General features: G+C 49.0%; 2 protein-coding genes across 2 annotated transcripts; one reads left to right on the top strand and one right to left on the bottom strand.

The window, feature by feature from the left end:
- Positions 1-244: 244 nt before the first annotated feature.
- On the bottom strand, positions 245-3,291 carry LOC4332318 (transcription factor bHLH30). Its single transcript, XM_015774480.3, has 2 exons — positions 2,375-3,291; positions 245-1,077 (listed from the first exon to the last, which is right to left on the bottom strand). Exons 1-2 carry the CDS (start codon positions 3,062-3,064, stop codon positions 538-540), a joined length of 1,230 nt encoding a protein of 409 aa, XP_015629966.3. The 5' UTR covers positions 3,065-3,291; the 3' UTR covers positions 245-537.
- An 11,501-nt stretch (positions 3,292-14,792) lies between these two features.
- On the top strand, positions 14,793-15,734 carry LOC9271297 (uncharacterized). The gene has a single exon (XM_026023839.2). It carries the CDS (start codon positions 14,983-14,985, stop codon positions 15,241-15,243), a length of 261 nt encoding a protein of 86 aa, XP_025879624.1. The 5' UTR covers positions 14,793-14,982; the 3' UTR covers positions 15,244-15,734.
- Positions 15,735-18,020: the final 2,286 nt, after the last annotated feature.

Below are 18,020 nucleotides of genomic sequence, written 5' to 3'. Positions count from 1 at the left end.
GAGGAAATAATCCGTGACAAAAAAAAATCTGGAAAAAAAAGCTGAAAAGTACACGGCTTTAAGCACTGTAAAACATATCGTATTATTAGAGTTGTTAAACTACAGTAATACACTTCTAGCTACTCTTTGCACGCTCCAAGGATAATATGATCGAGTACATGAAGATCAGTAGATCACCCACATCACAATGCTAAAAATAGTTCTAGGGATCTCTTAATTAAGAAAAGTTTTATGCCAGGCCAGATGAACAAAGAGTGTGGCCTTGTATTGATTGCTGAGAGATGCCATGCAGATATACAGCACCAAGATTCACACACACAAAGCAGTACTAGTATAAAATCAATGGGAGAGAAAACTAAAATTAAAGAAATGGAAAACGGTTGTACTTGGGGAACATGTGATCCATAATCTAGCTAGCTAGCTGCATGGTATTATGATCAGCTTTGAGATAGTGTGGACTGTGGTGTGGTGTACGTTGTTTTTACTGTTTTTTTTTTTCGTTTCGTTTTGCACATCTCATCATGTGTGGATGCTTGCTTAGATAGACCTGTTCTCTAGGATCGCCGAGAGGCTCGTGGTGCGCTGCCGCTTGAGCCCACCGCCGGCGCCCGACCCCCCGGACTCCTCGGTGGCCGATGCCGTCCGCTCCATGACGGCGCGCAGCGCGTCCTGGATGGACGCGACCGTGTGCTGCGGCGACATGGGCGCCTGCATCGCCTCCTCCTGCTGCTCGCCGTCCCCGTCCGTCCCCGCGCAGGCGGCGGCGGCGGCGCTGTCGTCCCCGGTGACGACGAGCACGTTCTTGACGCGGCCGCCGAGTGTGGTGATCTCGGCCTTGAGCGCGCGCAGCCGGAGCGCCTTGAGCGCGCGGATGAGGTCCGGCAGGAGGTCGGTGCGGTCGTCGCAGCAGAGCGACGCGCGCACGACGAGGCGCCCGTCCTCGTCGCTCGACGCGTCGACGGTGAGCTCGTCCGACTCGGTGGGGAGCGGGCACGCCTCCTCCGTGATCTCCGACGTCTGCCGCTTCAGCTCCTTGACGTGCTGGATCACCTCCGCGAGCAGCGACGCCTTGTCCGTCTGCACCCACACACACACCGCACCAACATGTAAGCGCGCGCATTGTCGATCAATGAGTAAATCACAAGGAAGAAAACGCACGGCGGCGAGAGCTCGATCAGCCAAGCAGCAGTAGTTAAATTAGTTAAACTGCTGTGTCTACCGCGTGCTAATGGGGGTGGGCGAATGGGGGGAATGATGAGATGGAACGGATGGGGGGGAGTACGCATGCAGGGTGCAAAAGGGCTTAGGGGGCCGGGGCGCGGTGCGTGCCGTGGCATGCATGCCTCCTCTCCTCTCCTCTCCGATCCAAGCGTGGGACTCACACTACTCTCGATCTCTGCCAACTAGGAGCACAAACACCGCGTAATCAATTGCAAAACGCTAGTGCGTGCATGGCCTCGCAGCTAGCTTAGCTAGCATGCATGCTGTTGATGGTGCTCGCACGCACGCGCGCTTCCACAAGCGAGCCGTGTTCGTCCTTTTGGTGTTAAGTGGGGCATCTAACCATCACCACTCCCCATTGTTTATACTTCTTCCCTTGTCACGCCAACATGCGGTCGTCAAATCTGCCGTCCGCCATCTCGCAGAGTACTACTACTAGGTTATTGGCGAATCTGGAACAAATAATCCTATGTACAGTGCACTCACTAGGCACTTGGAAATCCATAACGACCTTTCAGCCTACATATAGATCTAACAGAATTTTCTTTTCAGGTAAAGAACAGTAGTAGAAAAGTAAAAGTTTCATAGATGCAAAAAGGGAGGAAGAGTGTACTCCTATATATTGTTTCCCTCGATAACGATAATGTAACGGTTTAATTAGCACAAGGCAGGCAGGGAATTAGGCTGAGTGGCATAGGATAACGTGAGTGGTTTTGGAGTAGGGGCTCGCAGAGAATATCTGGGTTGGGATTCTTGGAAGTAGGGGGAGGTAGCAAAGCAGGATCTCTCGAGATGGTCGGCTTTCTTTTTATCTTTGCCGCTGCTGCTGCCTGCTTCTACTACTACTAGCTCTCATCTGTGTCTGACACAAGCTCTCGTGTTTGTCTCTCCTCGGAGAGGCCAGCATGAACTCCTGCGCGCGTCGCAAGCTTTTCGTGTCCTTCCTGGTCTCTCTTTTGCGCGTCAACTAGGCGGCTCCCCTCCCTTCGCTTGTCTCCTAGCTCCCCCCTATTTACTAGCAGCGCTATCGGATGACGAGCCAGTGCCAGCCATGGGGTTCGCGCGTGTTTTGGTTGGGTCATGTAGTTGCACCGTGGGGATATGCATTGCATGAATGAATTTATGACGGGGATATGGACTGTACTACTACTACCTTGGTTGTGTTGGGGAGGAGGCTGCGGAGGCGGGCGAGGTGCGCGTTGATCCGCTCGCGGCGGCGGCGCTCGGCCTCGCTGTGGCTCTTGGACGCGGCCAGCGCCTTGGCGTCCATGATCTCCTGCGCGGTCATCCGGCCGAGGTCGCCGAACGGCGACGGAGCGAAGGGCGGCGGCATCATCATGCCGGCGACGTGGGAGCCGTGGTGACCCATGTAGAGCCCGCCGAGGCCGAGCGGGTCGGACGACGACGACGCGCCGCCGGAGTGGTCGTACGCGTACTGGAGCGCCCGCCGCGCGTAGAAGTCGGCGAAGAACGGGGGTGGCGGCGGGGGCTGAGGGGGCAGGGGCGGCAGCAGCGGGAAGAACGGGCTCTGCTGGCCGCCGCCGCCGCCTAGGTTGTGGTGGTGGTGGATTGCACCGTGGACAGGCTGCGCCGGCGGTGGCCAGCACATGATCGGCGGCGGCCCCATGGTGGCGCTCACGCTCCCGACGCTACTGGTCGCCTCGAACACCATGCCGGCAGCATCTTGGCACACTCCACCACCGTCTCCCCCCACCTCTTGCTCCACCACGCCGCTCGTCGGGCCACCGCAAGCCTGCTCGATCACCTCCTCCTCCTCCTCGTCGACGAGCACCCCGGCTTCTTGATGGTGGTGGTGGTGGCGGTGGTCTCCATGAGCACCCATCTATCAAATCGATCTGGAAGAACGCAACACAAACCGAGCCGCGGGGATCGATCGATCGATTGAACGCTGGACGGGCAGCGTAGTACCCGGGGCTTGCGTGTGGGAGGGAGATGGATGCTTCGGCAGGGTGTGTCTAGGGCTACCTTTTGTATAGGGTGTGGCATGTGGCAGCATGATGCGCCTTTCGGCCTTTTTGTCTTTCGCTTATGATCTCGCCGGGCGCTCGCAAGAATTATGGCGGCCTCCCCCCTGATTATACATATACACCAAAAGGCCTCGCCTTTTCTCGCTTCATTCGCCCCCGGCCGGCGGGGGTACTACCTCTAGACCTGGCACTGACCGGCCCTGACCTGATGGTAGCTACTGGTGTTACTTGGCTGCCACGCCTTTCGATGGCTTTGTGGGGGCAAAGGCTAGTAGGGTAATATAATTACTAGGCTGGAGTAATGGAGACAGGAGGGGAAAGGGAGTGTGGAAATGGAGCTGGTCGATCAGGCCTGGAAGATGGCAAAAGGGCGCTAGCTGGGAAAGAGAGACCGAGAGTCGAGGGAAAAGGCAAAAGATTTTGCATGGAAGGAGAGAGAGGACGAGAGAGTAGAAGAGTCCTACGTACAGTGCAGCGGTTAGTAGTGCTTGTGTGTGGATGGACGCCTGAATGGCTCGGTCAAGGCCCATGTTCTGCAGCACCCCGCGCTCCGCTTTACCAATCCACGCCTCCCCGAGAGACACAATCATTTTGTCTTGGAATACACTCCTCGCCTGTGGCTGTGGTGTGGTGCATGCAGCTAGCCAGCGTACGCTTAACATATTGGTTTTTACCAGAGCAGCTGCGTGGGCGCAGGATTATGTATTGAGCGAGAAAAACAAAACAGGATCCACGCAAACAGCGGGCTAATGGCAGCACTCATGCCCCATCGATCGACAACGGCATGGTTATCGAGTTCAAATCTTAGCCCATGATTAAGCTAGCTATAGAACTAGTAGCTCCGTCCAGGCAAACGAAAACGGAATGCGATCCCCGGCCACGTCCCCGGCCCGGCCGGCCGGCGCCAATCGCCATGATGCCCGCCAGGCCCCCGCCCGCGACGACACGATCATGCCGCCGGGCTGGCCTGTGTCAATTTTAGCGCGGGACGAGGCGCAAGGGGACAAGTAGCAGCTTCCTACAGTTTCCCACCTCCCCTGATACCGCATCGATCCCTCTCGCCTTCTCCCTCGTACACCGCGCAGGCGCTCGCTTCGCCGGCCGCGCTTGCGTGCTGCGTGTTCGGCACCGTGCAGTGCCCAACTTGGCGCAGGCGGGCGGGCGTAATCTCGTATCTCGTACCGTACGCTCGCGCGCGCGCGCGCGTCAGGCCGACGACCAGGCACAGGCGCGCGACGAGTGGCATGCGCGCAGCCCGGCTGGGCGGGCGCTGCATGCATGAGCTCATGGCCATGGACCATGTTGTGTGCATGCGTCATGCAACGTGATCCATCGCGATCGATCGAGTGGTGGTTCGAGCTAGCGCGCTCCTCGCTAGCTAGCAGTTTTGTTCAGAGCTTGGCTGGGAAATGCACGCATGCATGGGGGAGAGAGAGAGAGAGTTGGCCCGAGATGGATCGAGGCAAAACGACGGGAGAGGGCTCATCATGGCGTGGATCCGCCGCATTCACTCCTCCCTAGCTAGCTCGTTGTCTCTCGCTTCTGTGTTCTTCGTTGGCTAGCTACTCCAGTATAGGACTGAAAACGGGGCGGGTATTTCCCGACCGCCCGCCCGGCCACATTATTTCGGGTCAAATTCGGGTCGGGAATTCGGGTACCCGGACCCTTACACGGATACAGGGTTCGAATACGGGTAATTTTTTGCGGATATGAGATCGGGTTCGGGAGAGCGGTATCCGACGGATACGGATTATCCGGGAAATTATGCGGGTATTACCCGATAATCTATCCGTATATTACCCGGATAGATGGACAGCAGCCCAACAGGCAAGCGCCCAACAGGCCAACACAACAGGCAACAGCCAGCCCACATCCAAAAGGCCCACCAAACAAAGTGCCAAGCACAAACCCTAGCCTTCACTTCACAGTTCAGATCAGTACAGCATTGAGTCTGAAGCTATCAAGCTATGAATGCCTACTTTTGCTACTACTTTGGTATAGTTTTGCTGATAGGCATTACGATGCCATAAGCCCCTAATATATTCATAATAGACATATAGGAAATGGCTGAATGGCTATTGTCTATGTGGTATATTTGGTTGTTGCTTTGACTTGATATCTGAATAAATATTCGTAACCGATATAGTTCGTATCCGTCTTGGTACGTATTCGTTCCGTATTTATGCCCAATATTATCCGTACTTCTATTCGTATCCGATAATATCCGTGCCCGACCCGATTCCGATTATAAAATATGGGTTAGGATATGAGAAGGATGAGATCCGACCGAACCCGACCCGATTTCACCCCTACTCCAGTATATAGAGAGTACTGGTACTACTGCGTTACTGTGCTGTGCCTGTATTTATGTTTCTCGGGTGTATCCTCACGGAAATGATCCACCTGTAGGGACGGCCCACTGCGTAGTTCCTTTTGCCGCCTCTGGGCTTCCTTTGCGGAAATTGGAAGAGCAATGTGCGTGAACTGTGAAGGCTAAAATGAAGTTCCAGATCTCCGGATCGGTCTCCACAGCTCCTTTTTGCAGGTTTTATTCTCTAAAAAAAGTTCGTTTTGCAGAGGGTATATATATATATATTCCAGTTAGTAGGGGGCTCAAAAGTGAAGAGGATAGTTTCTTGATAGAATCAGTGGCCAGCCTGAATTAATTTTGAGCGGCCTAGTTTGGATAGTTCTGCATACCTTTATTTTAGATAGAGTTCAAGAGAGAAGCTTCGTCAGTTGGATTGGGCGTTCTGAGGTCAGGAGTATGAGGTAACTGCCCCTCTGATCCATGATGGGCTATATAGCCGGTAAGCTGTATCTCATCGGCCTAGTATGTCTTTTTTTTATATATAATGGAATAGAGCATCCCGGCCTTTGCTCAAAGAGCTACAGTCAATTATTACAATCTCACACTCAAAATGAGTGAAGTTCAAAGAAACTTAAAAGATGAAACCAACCATCAATAAGAAACAACCTAAAGACTGCCAACCCAAGATAAAGAGTACATAATTATTGAATTCTATTTGTGAACCTCCATCCAAAATTGACAAAAAGTTACATAACCGTTGTCTCAAGAATACGGCATGCAGCCTTTAAAAGCTCACTATCTTCCTCACACTTTTGTAGTTGTGCCCAAAACCGGAGCCAATGTGTTGTCCTGAAAACTACTTGCATATATGAAATAGATGGTGACTTGTCAAAAATGACATCATTCCTACTCAACCATAGAGCCTAACATATAGCAGATGCTCCTATGAGAACAAGTTTTCTTCTTTTTTTTTCCACCCCCAGAAGCCAATTATCAAAAATATGAGATATACCATGAGGAAGGTAAAGACCAAAAGAAAATTGAACTGCTCTCCATAAAAACTTTGCATAATGACACTCTACAAAAAGATGTTGAGTAGTTTCATTTTTCATACAGAAACAACGTCTCAAGCTACCATTCCAATTCCTCCTTGCCAAATTATCTTTAGTTAATACAACCCCTTTAAGCAAGTACCACATAAAGATCTTCATCTTAAGAGGCATCCTAAGTTTCCAAATAATCTTGTTTCTCTCAATATAATTATTGTTTATTAAGGCTAAATACATTGTCCGAACAGTAAATTGATCATTTTGATGATAATTCCATCTAAAACGATCATTCAGTTGACTCAACTGAATATGCACAATAGAAGCACACAAGTTATGCCAATTTGCTAAATTCTGACCAACCAAAGCTCTCCTAAAAAAAACATTCAGCGGAACAGATCTCATAACATTAGCAATTGAAGAATTCTTCCTTCGAACAATGGCATATAGAGACGGATACTTATCTTTAAAAGCCACGTTACATATCCATTTATCTTCCCAAAATCTAGTTTGTTCCCCATTATTCACAATCCAGGAACCCATATTCAAGAAAGTATTTTTAACTTTCATGAGACCTGACCAGAAATGAGAATCCCCTGGTTTCCTATCAACTTGAGTTATAGAATGGTTAGAGAGATACTTCCTTTTCAATAAGTCCTGCCAAACCCCTTGCTCATTTATTAACTTGAACAACCATTTACTCAAAAGATATTTATTTTGGATCTCCAAATTATGAACACCTAAACCCCCTTGGTCTTTGGGTTGACAAATTATATCCCATCTTGTTAGTCTATATTTTTTCTTATGATCATCACCTTGCCAAAAGAAACGTGATCTATAATAATCAATTTTTTGAAGAACTCCCTTTGGAATCTCAAAAAAAAGATATCATTATTTTCCGTTGGAATAAATACATTATTTTTCCTCCCTCATCTCTAGCCCTTGATCGAATCGCATTCCTTAACCGCAAATCCGGTGAAAATTAACTCCTTCGATGGTTTTAGAGAAGTGGTTTTGCTGACGTGCTATGTTAACTTGGTCCAAGTATGCTGACATAGCAACTCAATCGTCAAATGAATTAAAAATAGAAATGGATTCCACATATAATTAAGTGACAAGGATAAAAACATAAAAACAATGGAGCCTACTTGTCAGCCCCACTTCTCCTTCTCTTCTTCTTCTTCCTCTCGCAGTCAAAGCTTGCACGCGCGGCGATGGCGGCTACGGAGGCAAGCGGTGTGGCTAGGGTGGGAGGGAGTTGGGATAAGGAGTGTGGATGGGCGTTAGTGAACGGTGGCGGTGGTGACAATTTCTCCTCCCCTCCCTCTCCCTACTCTCTCTCTCTCTATCTCTCTCTCCCAGCGGACAGAAAGACATCGATGGTGATGGGGGACGGTGGGTTGGCGAGGGCCGCGTTGTGCCCACGACAGAGCCCCGCCACATCGCCCATAAATCTCAGTTGCGTTGCCCGGATCTAAGGAGCAGTGGAGTTGCAACAGTCGATTCCTCCTAACGACGCAACGACAAACACAATGACTGCAACGGAGACATCGTAATCCCCGAAGATAGGCCAATGGGAGGGGATCCGGTGACGAGGAGCGCACGAAGTGGGTGTTGTTGCCTAGTAGGAGGGGATCCGGTGGTTGCCACTCTATTAGTTTCACACCCTATGGAGGCTGGCTCAATAAGAACTAGTTGTGGTAGGAGGTGCGCATCCAAGCATTGAAACCGCCACATCAGCGTGCGGCAGCCTGGTAGAGCTCATTATCGCTGGGATGGGAGGGGGAACAAGAGGTTGGGGATGGGAGTGGAGGGGGAGGGGAGGAGAGGACCGCGGATGACCATGTCATCGTCAACCGTTGTCGCACTCACCGATAGTCGCTCGAGTTCATCCTTCGGCCGTCTCTGCCATTGTTGCCCCCTTCTCGTCGACCGCTGCCTTCCCATGGATGAGCTGGCGAGCTTGTCAACCGCCACTGTCGGAGAGAAGGAGGAAAAGAGACTGACATATGGGTCCATTATTTTCTAATTTTTTTTCACTAACATGTGGGTCCCATTAAATTTTTTTATTTTTATTTTCGTGGCACAGGTTCCATTTAGTTTTTTATTTTTATTTTAGCGCCACATCATTGTCACATAAGACGAAGACCAAGTCAGCATGCCATATGGATGCCACGTAGGACAAAAACACTAGCCGAACCGCCGAGGGACTCGATTTGCACCGGTTTTCAAAGATGGAGGATGCGTTATATCCAGTATTGCGATTTGAGAGACATGATTCCATTAAGGGCAGAAGTTGACGGATTGAGAGACGTTTCTATTGTTTTCTGCACACACACTTCCCGAACTACTAAACAGTGTGTTCTTTCAAAAAAAAATCTATATGGAATAGTTGCTTTAAAAAATCATATTAATCTATTTTTTAAATTTAAAATAATTAATATTTTATTAATTATGTGTTAATGGCTTACCTCGTTTTGAATATCTTCTTAGTCATTTTCCCCTTCCTCTCAAACACAGCCTTATTCCTTTGGAAAAAGTCCACTTTGACTCCCTTAATTATCGGCGGAATCTAATTTGTGACCCTCAACCGCAAAACCGGATAAGACGACTCCCTGAACTATTGAAACCGGTTCAATTTGACTCCCTCAGCGGTTTTGGAGGGCGGTTTTGCTGATGTGGCGCTGACGTGTCGATGTTGACCTAGTATTCGTCTCACGTGGCGCTTACGTGGCATTCAAATTAAAAAATATATGTGGGACCCATCTGTCATTCACACAGAATAAAATATATTGTGGAACCCACATGTCATCCTCTCTTATCTACCTTCTTCAACCTCCCCCTCTCTTTCTCTCTCTTTTTGTTCGCGAGCGTGGGATGAGGGCCAGCGGTGGGAGGGTGGGCGGGCGAAGGCCGAAGCAGGGTCCAGATCGTCGGCGGCAGCGGTGGACGGGGGCCGGAGCAGCGGTGGCCGGCGCCTCCTCCAACCCCATCCCGGCTAGAGTTCACCCAGCCCGGAGCGGAGTCCCCCTCGCCGCCTCTCTTTCTCTCCCCCCGCGAGTCGTCGACGTCCTCGCCCGTCCCTCCCCACGGCGCCGTTGCCGCCCCGCCTCGTCGCTCCAGGTGCCATGGAGCTCGCCGCGCTCTGCACCGACCCCGTCGTGCTCTCCGCCGCCTTCCTCTGCCTCCTCCTCCACCTCTCCCTCCGCTCCTACTGCCCGCCCTCCCCCGGCGGTGGCCGCAGCCTCCCCCGGGACCCCCGAGCGTCCCCGTCCTCGGCGCGCTGCCGCTCGTCGGCCCGGCCCCGCACGCCGACCTGGTGTCGCTAGCGCACAAGTACGGGCCCGTCATGTACCTAAAGATGGGCACCTGCGGCGTCATGGTGGCGTCGTCGCCGTGCGCGGCGAGGGCGTTCCTACCGGTGCGCCGCGATGAGGCTGGCCGGCTGCTGCGCGGCATGGTGGAGGCGTCAGCCGCCGGTCGTCCCGTCGTCATCCCGCCGCCGCTGACCACACAAACGGGGGAGAAAGAGATGAGGGAGAGAGAGGGAGGAGGAAGATTTGGCCCCGCCGCTGCCACCGCCGACCATTCCCTCGACCGCCGCCGCCGCTGCCCTAGACCCCTAGTGTCGCTTGCCTGCCGCCGGCCGCCGCCGCTTGTCCAGCTCTCGCCCCTGCAGACCGGTGAAAAGAAGAGAAAGAGAGAGAGAGAGGATGACATGTGAGCCCCACATGTCAGTGGGTCCCACAATATTATTTTTTGTGTGAATGACATATGGGTCCCATATATATATTTTTTAATTCGAATGCCACGTAAGCGCCACGTGAGACAAAGACTAGGTCAACATCGACACATCAGCGCCACATCAGCAAAACCGCCCTCCAAAACCACTGAGGGAGTCAAATTGCACCGGTTTCAATAGTTCGGGGAGTCGTCTTATCCGGTTTTACGTTTGAGAGTCACGAATTAGGTTCCACCGATAATTAAGGGTGTTAAAGTGGACTTTTTCCTATTCCTTTCCCATTGGTGCCCCTAGCCCATTGGCACCGCGAAAAAGTTTTGGCCCAATTATCGGTTGGCCAGATTTGCATCGATCTGTTTGGGCTGGCCCATGTGTAAAGGGTAAGATGAGCTAATATCTTTCTGCGTTTTTGCTGCTGGACAGGCCGCTTCCGGCATCGGCGATACGGCGGACTTAGCGAGACTTTGCCGGCCGGCAAATTTCGAGCTGAGCTCTCGACGCCAAACCGGCGGTATATGCGGCATTGCGGGCGGCTGATGCTATTACGGCAGTACGGCTTACTCTAAGTTTAGTCTTGTATGCACGCGAAATATCGATAGTAGACTTTGTACTACTTCCTCCGTCTTAAAATGTATCTATTTTTAATGTTGGCACAGGTATTAAAAAAAGTAGATGAGAATGATTGTAGAAAGTATATGATTGTTTAAAAAGAGAAAGTCGGTGAAGAAGAATGGTTGTGATTGGTTGACAGGAAGAGGTAGGTGGAGAAATAACTTAATTTTGAGACAATGTACTGTGCTAGAAATAGCTATATTTTAGAGCATCTCCAATGGTCTATCTAAATCGGACTCTCCAAATGTCTATTTGGTCAACTCTTCATCTAATTTGGCAAGTCAAACTCGTGGTTTACTCCAACTGCCTCTCCATCTACTATCTCCATTATAAATCTATTATAAATGGGACCCATATGTCAGCCTATACTACCATTTTTCCACCACATTCCCCATACATCCCCTTCTTCCTCCCTTCTACCTCGGATGTAGCGACGGCGGACAGCGGAGGCGGGCGCGCGAGGTGGCGGCGGACGGCGGCGACTCGTGGGCGCGGGAGGCGGGCCAGGGGACAGCAGCGAGCGGAGACGGCGCCGAGCCAGCGGGCTGTAGCGCGGAGATTCACTCCTCACCGGCCTCCCTCGCTCCTCTCTCACCGCCACGCCCTCCATCCCTCGCCGGCGCGGCTGGAGACGACGCGGACGGCGGCGGCGGTCGCGGCTGGGGATGACGCGGACGGCGGCGGCGGTCGCGGCTAGCTCTGGTGCCTCTCTCCTCCGTGCCGTCGCCGTCGTACGGTTCGTAACCGTCGCCGTTCACGAGCGGCGCCATCGCTGCCTTCTTGCTCTAGCCGGGGGAGATGGAGAGAGATGGGGTGGAAGGTGGAGTGGTGGGGCCCACGAATAGCTAGGCAAAGAGACTCTAAGTTTGGCTAGTGAGGGGTGTGATTTAGCCATCCGAATGATTTGGCTAACCACATAGAGAGGCTATTGGAGAGTTTTTTTTTTCATACTTGCTAAATTTTAACTTGGCGAGTCATTTAGCCTTTATATTGAAGTTGATCTTAGAACGGAGGTAGTAGAATGCAGTGTTGAGACCCTGCCGCCCTCGCGTTTGACCCAGCTCAACCTGCAGCGGTGCAGCCGAACCTGGTCTCACGTGAACTCCCCGTCTGACCCGCCGGTAGTAGAAACTTCTCATCGTTTAGCTCTGTTTTTCTTCTTTTAAAAAAAATATAGATCTGGTTTGAAAAATGCTCAAACATTTAGGTTATATTTGAAGCAGATTATTACCAAGATTAACTACTTGATTTTACAGGAATGAAGTAGATTATAACAAATCATCTAGACAATACAGTTTAAGATTTTTTTTTTTGAGAAAACATAATTTTGGAGTTGTGAAGTACATAATCCTGGAGCTCCAAATAATCTCTCGTGGAGTAGCTGGAAAATTTATTTTTTTTCACTACAAGAAAGAAGAGCTGCATTGTGTGACGTAGCCCTACAGTGATCCTACATGTACCAGCCGGCCATCCTAAAGAGTGATGAGAAGCTAGTCGTGTATACTGGCGGTACTGCGTAGTGCGTACGTAGGGACATTAGTATACTGGAACATGATAAGTGGCCCTGCAGCCTGCAGGCCACCCGGACCCCGGAACTAAGTACTCCCCTATAGGAGTACCTAGCCAAACAATAACAGATGCTTTACTACAGGAGATGATACAGAGTACTCCATAAAGCTAGCATACTCCCTGTGTCCTAAAATAAATCAAGCTAAGATATAATATACTCCCTACGTTCTATAATATAAGGGATTTTGATTTTTTTCTTATACTGTTTGACCACTCATCTTATTAAAAAATTTGTGCAAATATAAAAAACAAAAAGTTATACTTAAAGTACTTTGGATAATAAAATAAATCACAAATAAAATAAATAATACTTCCTCCGTCCCACAATATAGAGATTTTCAGTTTTTGCTTATAACGTTAGACCACTCGTCTTATTCAATTTTTTTTTGCAGATATAAAAAATAAAAAGTTGTGCTTAAAGTACTGTAGATAATAAAGTAAGTCACAAATAAAATAATTAATAATTTCAAAAAATTTTGAATAAGACGAGTGGTTAAACGTTGCAAGGCAAAAACTCAAAATCCCTTATATTATGGGACGGAGGGAGTAATTTCAAATTTTTTTAAATAAGATGAATGTTCAAACAATATAATTAAAAAGTCAAAATCCCTTATATTATGGGACGGAGGGAGTAACATTATCTATTGATGTTTTATGTCAAGTTTGTTTGTTTTGAAATGGAAGGAGTAGCTGCCATACTTTGCTTGTATTGTTATCAAGGGAAAATTGGAACCATGCCATTATAATTTTGTAAAATTTAAGATATACCATTCTGACCCACATGTGATTGACTCATGTGGGTTCTATATGTCATTGAGATACCGATCACATATTTTAAATTTTATAAAATTATAATGGCATGGATCAATGCATAGGAAGAGAGTGGAAGTACGAATCGAACAGGACAACGTACGTCATCAGTTGTTCAGTTATCTCACCTGTCAAAATTAAATCAAGTACTGCCCTCGAGGGATATCTGTTGGCAAATACTACAATATATTTTTAATTTTGATTGAGACTTGGAACCTGGCAAATATGGTATTTTAGCGCGATTAAATATCTTCATGAGGCTGATTTTTGGTGGAGATATAACCGTACAGGGACTGGACAAGTTCTGCTTCGCCCAAATATCTGTACGGAGTAACCTTATAGAGTTACTCCGTGGTTACTTTCCTATTGTTCTAAGTAATGCACGCGGTACAATGTTCATGAGAAAGGGTTCTCTATTGATGCAAACGTTGTGCTTAGAGGATATGGATAGAAGAAGAGGGAAAAACAAAAATAAAATAAATAAAGAAAAAAATAAGTCGAAGATAGAAGAGCCCAAATTCCAAATGATGTCCACTGTCCCAAAATAAGTATATCTAATATAGGATGCAACATATTCTAGTACTGGTGATCATGTTAGCAACGGCAGCCTAGGAGCCCAGGCTTAAAAATCTCTTCGGCAACGACGGCTCTAGGGGTAGCAACGGCCTAGGATAGCGGCGGCCTGAGTGCTGGCGCAAGGTTCTCGGCAAGGAGGTGAATGTGGGTCCCGGTGGCGGCGGTGGTAGCCCTAGTGGCAGCGGCGGCCTGGGAGTTCGGGAGGCAGAAAAGAATCCCGTCAATGGCGGCAGCCCTATGGGCGGTAGAGGAATCTGGCGAAGCGAAAGTGGATCTCGTCAGCTTGTGTCTTGTCGCTAGTTCTAACTAGACGACGATGAATGAAGGTGGGCTAATCGGCGGCGCGTGACGTTAGCTCACCTGAAGCGGTTGAAAATGGCACTAACGGAGATTCACAACAACGACACACTAGGGGCAGTGGCGACTAGGCGATTTCCACTCATCGAATCTGGCTGTTTGAGAAGGTGATGTCACGAAGCAGGGTCTGAGGTAGTAGGATTTTCGTTTTTATGGTTGTGTGTTCTCTTTCTTTGTTGAGATGTAAGTTAAGTGCTTTTGTATTTTTTTTGCTGTGTATATATCATAAACTTTATGGATATTCTAGCTGGATTAATGAAAATTCATTTCTAAAAAAGTAGCTTTTTAAGTTCTAGAATATGTCACATCATATACTATGTGTAATTATTTTGGGTAAAGGGAGAATGAATTAGCTAACTTTTCGTACAGTTTGATCCAACACCGTTGCCACAAAGCCTCCTTGCTACTCGAAGAGGATTCGGATCCTAGTTGTACTTGCCACGGTGCCGCCTAACAGGCAGCCGTACCTGCCTGCGACTCGATCTGATTTGTCCACGTTGCGTCAGATCCCCGTCTCGCTCGCCTCGCTACTTTTATACTCCCCTCTCAGCTTTCCCAGCAAATGCAACGCTCGTACTCCTCGCATCAACAGCCTCCCTCCTCCGCTCTCAAAAAAAAAAAAAAACAGCCTCCCTCCTCCCTCCCGAAGGCCAAAGCTACCCTCCATCAGCTACAACAAGCGACAGGCGGCGATCGCCTGCGGTCGTGCGCGCGTGGCGTACGTGCGGCCACCGAGTAGCGGCATCTGAGATGGTCCTGCGCCGGAGACAGAGACCGGCGGCGGCGGCTGCAGGTGGGCTGCTCGGGCCGTGGCTCCTCGTCGCCGTGCTTGTATACTCCTCGTTCCTCGGCTCCACCGTCTTCTTGGCAGTCGACGCCGCCCGCACGTCGGCGTTCGTGGCCGTGGCGCCGCTACCGATGGCCCCTTCGCCATCGCCGACCGCGGCCGAGCTTGTCGGTGACAGCAAGCGGAAGGTGCCCACCGGTGCAAATCCGCTGCACAACAGATGACAATCATCGAGCGAGCAGCAGCTGGGAAGGTGAGCGACGCAGCGTTCGGTAGCATGTGAGAAGCGAGGAACAAGCGAGTTAAGCTGTCAGGGAAGCCATGCATATGAAGAAGCTAGCTAGCTACTGCTGCTCCTTGGTGAGACCGTAAGAGAGCAGAGAGCAGCCAAGCGGAAAGGGGTGGCGGTGGAGAGATCGGCAATGGCGCGGCCGCCGCCACCGTAAGCTTCTGATTCTGCTTCTTTTCTTCTCCACACTTTTTTTTTGTTTCTCTTTGATCTGTCGAAGCTGTGATCCGAGAGGAGAAATGAAGCTGAATGAGAAGGGTACTGTGGAGTGCCACATGCTTTACGTAGCTAGCCACAGCTAGATATACTATGCTCTTCTTGTTTTTAGCATGTCATGGTTGCGAATTGATCAATGCTTCAAGTAAAAACGTTCATGTACTCATTGGTTTCTTCTTTTCTAGCAATAAAAATGCACATATATGTCTATTCTGTGCATTCTTCTATACATGTAACTTTAGGATCGATTACATTGGAAACTTCTTCAAATTAGACGATTTTTTAGATAGTCCCTTAAAGAGCCTATATATGCTATCTCTATTCAACTCGCTCTTAAATATACACAGGAATACCAATTTGTTGACAAAACAGGCTGGTCAATGTAAACACCTTCGCCTGCCACTTACATATAGGCTTACACTAGCTGACTTCTCCAATCTCTAGCAGCAGAAGTGCTGTGTCAATGGAGGGGCTAGCTATTTTTGTCCGCAACCTTATTTTGGTGCTAGATTTTTACCAACGTAGTGTAAGATATTGTTAGCTGACAGATATTGCACATGTTCCTGCAATACATGTCTGTCAGTGTGTCATTTGCGCGCTCGCTGGGCATCCTTCGCGAAGATGAGAAAAGACGCATTGTACGTGTATGCCTGCACGCGAAGCCGTTAATTGTATTACTCCATCCGTTTCGAAATGTTTGACACCGTTGACTTTTTAGCACATGTTTGACCGTTCGTCTTATTCAAAAACTTTTGTGAGATATGTAAAATTATATGCCTACATAAAAATATATTTAACAATGAATCAAATGATAGAAAAAGAATTAATAATTACTTAAATTAAAATTTTTGAGTAAGACGAATGGTCAAACATATGATAAAAAGTCAATGGCGTCAAACATTTCGAAACGGAGAGATTACGTACGTATACCAGTGTGGCAGTTATTAGTGGCCACCGTCCTGCAGGAACAGTCCAAAGTGAGTCCTATGGTCTGATACAGTAGCTCTAGCTTCGTCGACGTCCGTTGCGACCGTGGAATTTGACTTGATCATTTTAATCAGAGATCGTTCAGACACCCAAGGCCAACTGCAGATTAAAAAAACGCATCAGTCTTTACGCATACAGTTCCAAACTCCAGTGCTGTTCTCAAGGCCGGAAACGGCGACCAATACCCACATGGCTAGGAATTCAGTAGTACCAACTGCAGTACACAAACAACAATAGTTTTAATTTCCATAGCTGTTTCCAGATTAAGATCACACGTTATATACTACTCCGTATATACACTCAACTCGCGGTTTGATATCTAATTTAAATACTCTCTCTATATATTATACTACTGTAAATTGATCCTTGTTTGGAGTGCATCTATTCCGTTGTTCAAACGGAACCATCTTTCTGGGATTCAACGTTCATAGGGAAGCATCTTGTGGCCTTTTCCTCTTGGCAGCGCACTCGATCGTGCGGGTCTTTGTATGCAGCTAGCGAGCCTAGAGCGTGTGCGCTTGGGCAACTTAACGCACAAGACGCCGGAGAAGGTGCGCTCATGTCGCTTCAGCTAGATCCATATCTCCCCTTTCTCCCATCTACACCTGCACTAACCACGACGCATGCGCTGCGCGCCCTATCTTTCACCGATCGATGGATCCGGGTGCATGCAAGCTCTAAGTCATGATCTACGAGAGCTTAATCTTAGTAGTACTAGTTTAATCCAAGGTCAAAATGGACTGGTGAGCATAGGAGTGCGCACACTTTTGTATTTCACCGCGTCTGCACTCTGCAGCACTGCATATATAGTCCTGCACAGTTCAAGATGGAGGTAAAAACCTTGACAAGATGGTTAGGAAGAGTAGTAAACCTTAACCACGATGTGATAGCTATCTCGGTTCCAGATTTGTACTAAACATGAACTAATTAGCCCTTTGCTGAAGATGCTTTGCAAGATTTGACTGTCGTGGAATCCCAAGACAGGGTAAGATAATGGTTAGGAATAGACTAACAAAATTTGAAGTATTGCCTCAGGTACCATTCTAAAAAAAAAGTATTGCCTCAGGTTAACGCAATGTTTTTGTACTCCAGTCATCAGGTAGCTTATGTGCAAAGGAAGAACATTACAACATACATACTCCATGGTTTACTCCGGTCAAGCACACGTAAATCTTCAATCCATGCCAGCTGCGTCGAGGTTAACCCTGCCCATGGAAGCGCGAGGTGGAAATAAATGTCATAGAAGTGCGGTATCTTTCTCACCTTAATTAAGCCAGAGCCGGGCTTGAAAACCCATTTTGGTCACGCAGCTCAAGAGATTCCAAGCCAGCGTCCATGCAAATGCATGACGGATGCATAGCCCGCGCGCGCTGGGGCTGGAGCGAGGGGAGCCCAGCGCCGACCAGTGGCTGGGTCGCCACGGTTTCCCGGGCTTTTGTTTATCGCTTCGAAGGCGTTGAATGTTTGCTGCCGCCATTAATGAGGTCACGTGAGGTGGAACCGTGGCCA

The sequence above is a fragment of the Oryza sativa genome, chromosome 3 (assembly GCF_034140825.1).
Source record: "Oryza sativa Japonica Group chromosome 3, ASM3414082v1".
NCBI classification, from domain to species: Eukaryota; Viridiplantae; Streptophyta; class Magnoliopsida; order Poales; family Poaceae; genus Oryza; species Oryza sativa.
The sequence above is the reverse complement of the archived record's forward strand: the minus strand, read 5'-3'. Positions and strand labels throughout refer to the sequence as shown.

Bases quoted from the DNA above. Each gene is read 5' to 3' on its own strand.
- LOC4332318 (XM_015774480.3), bottom strand. From the start codon at position 3,064: ATGGGTGCTCATGGAGACCACCGCCACCACCACCACCATCAAGAAGCC. The intron at 1,078-2,374 runs GTAGTAGTAGTA...GTGTGGGTGCAG, and splicing joins TCCTCCCCAACACAACCAAG to ACGGACAAGGCGTCGCTGCT.
- LOC9271297 (XM_026023839.2), top strand. From the start codon at position 14,983: ATGGTCCTGCGCCGGAGACAGAGACCGGCGGCGGCGGCTGCAGGTGGG.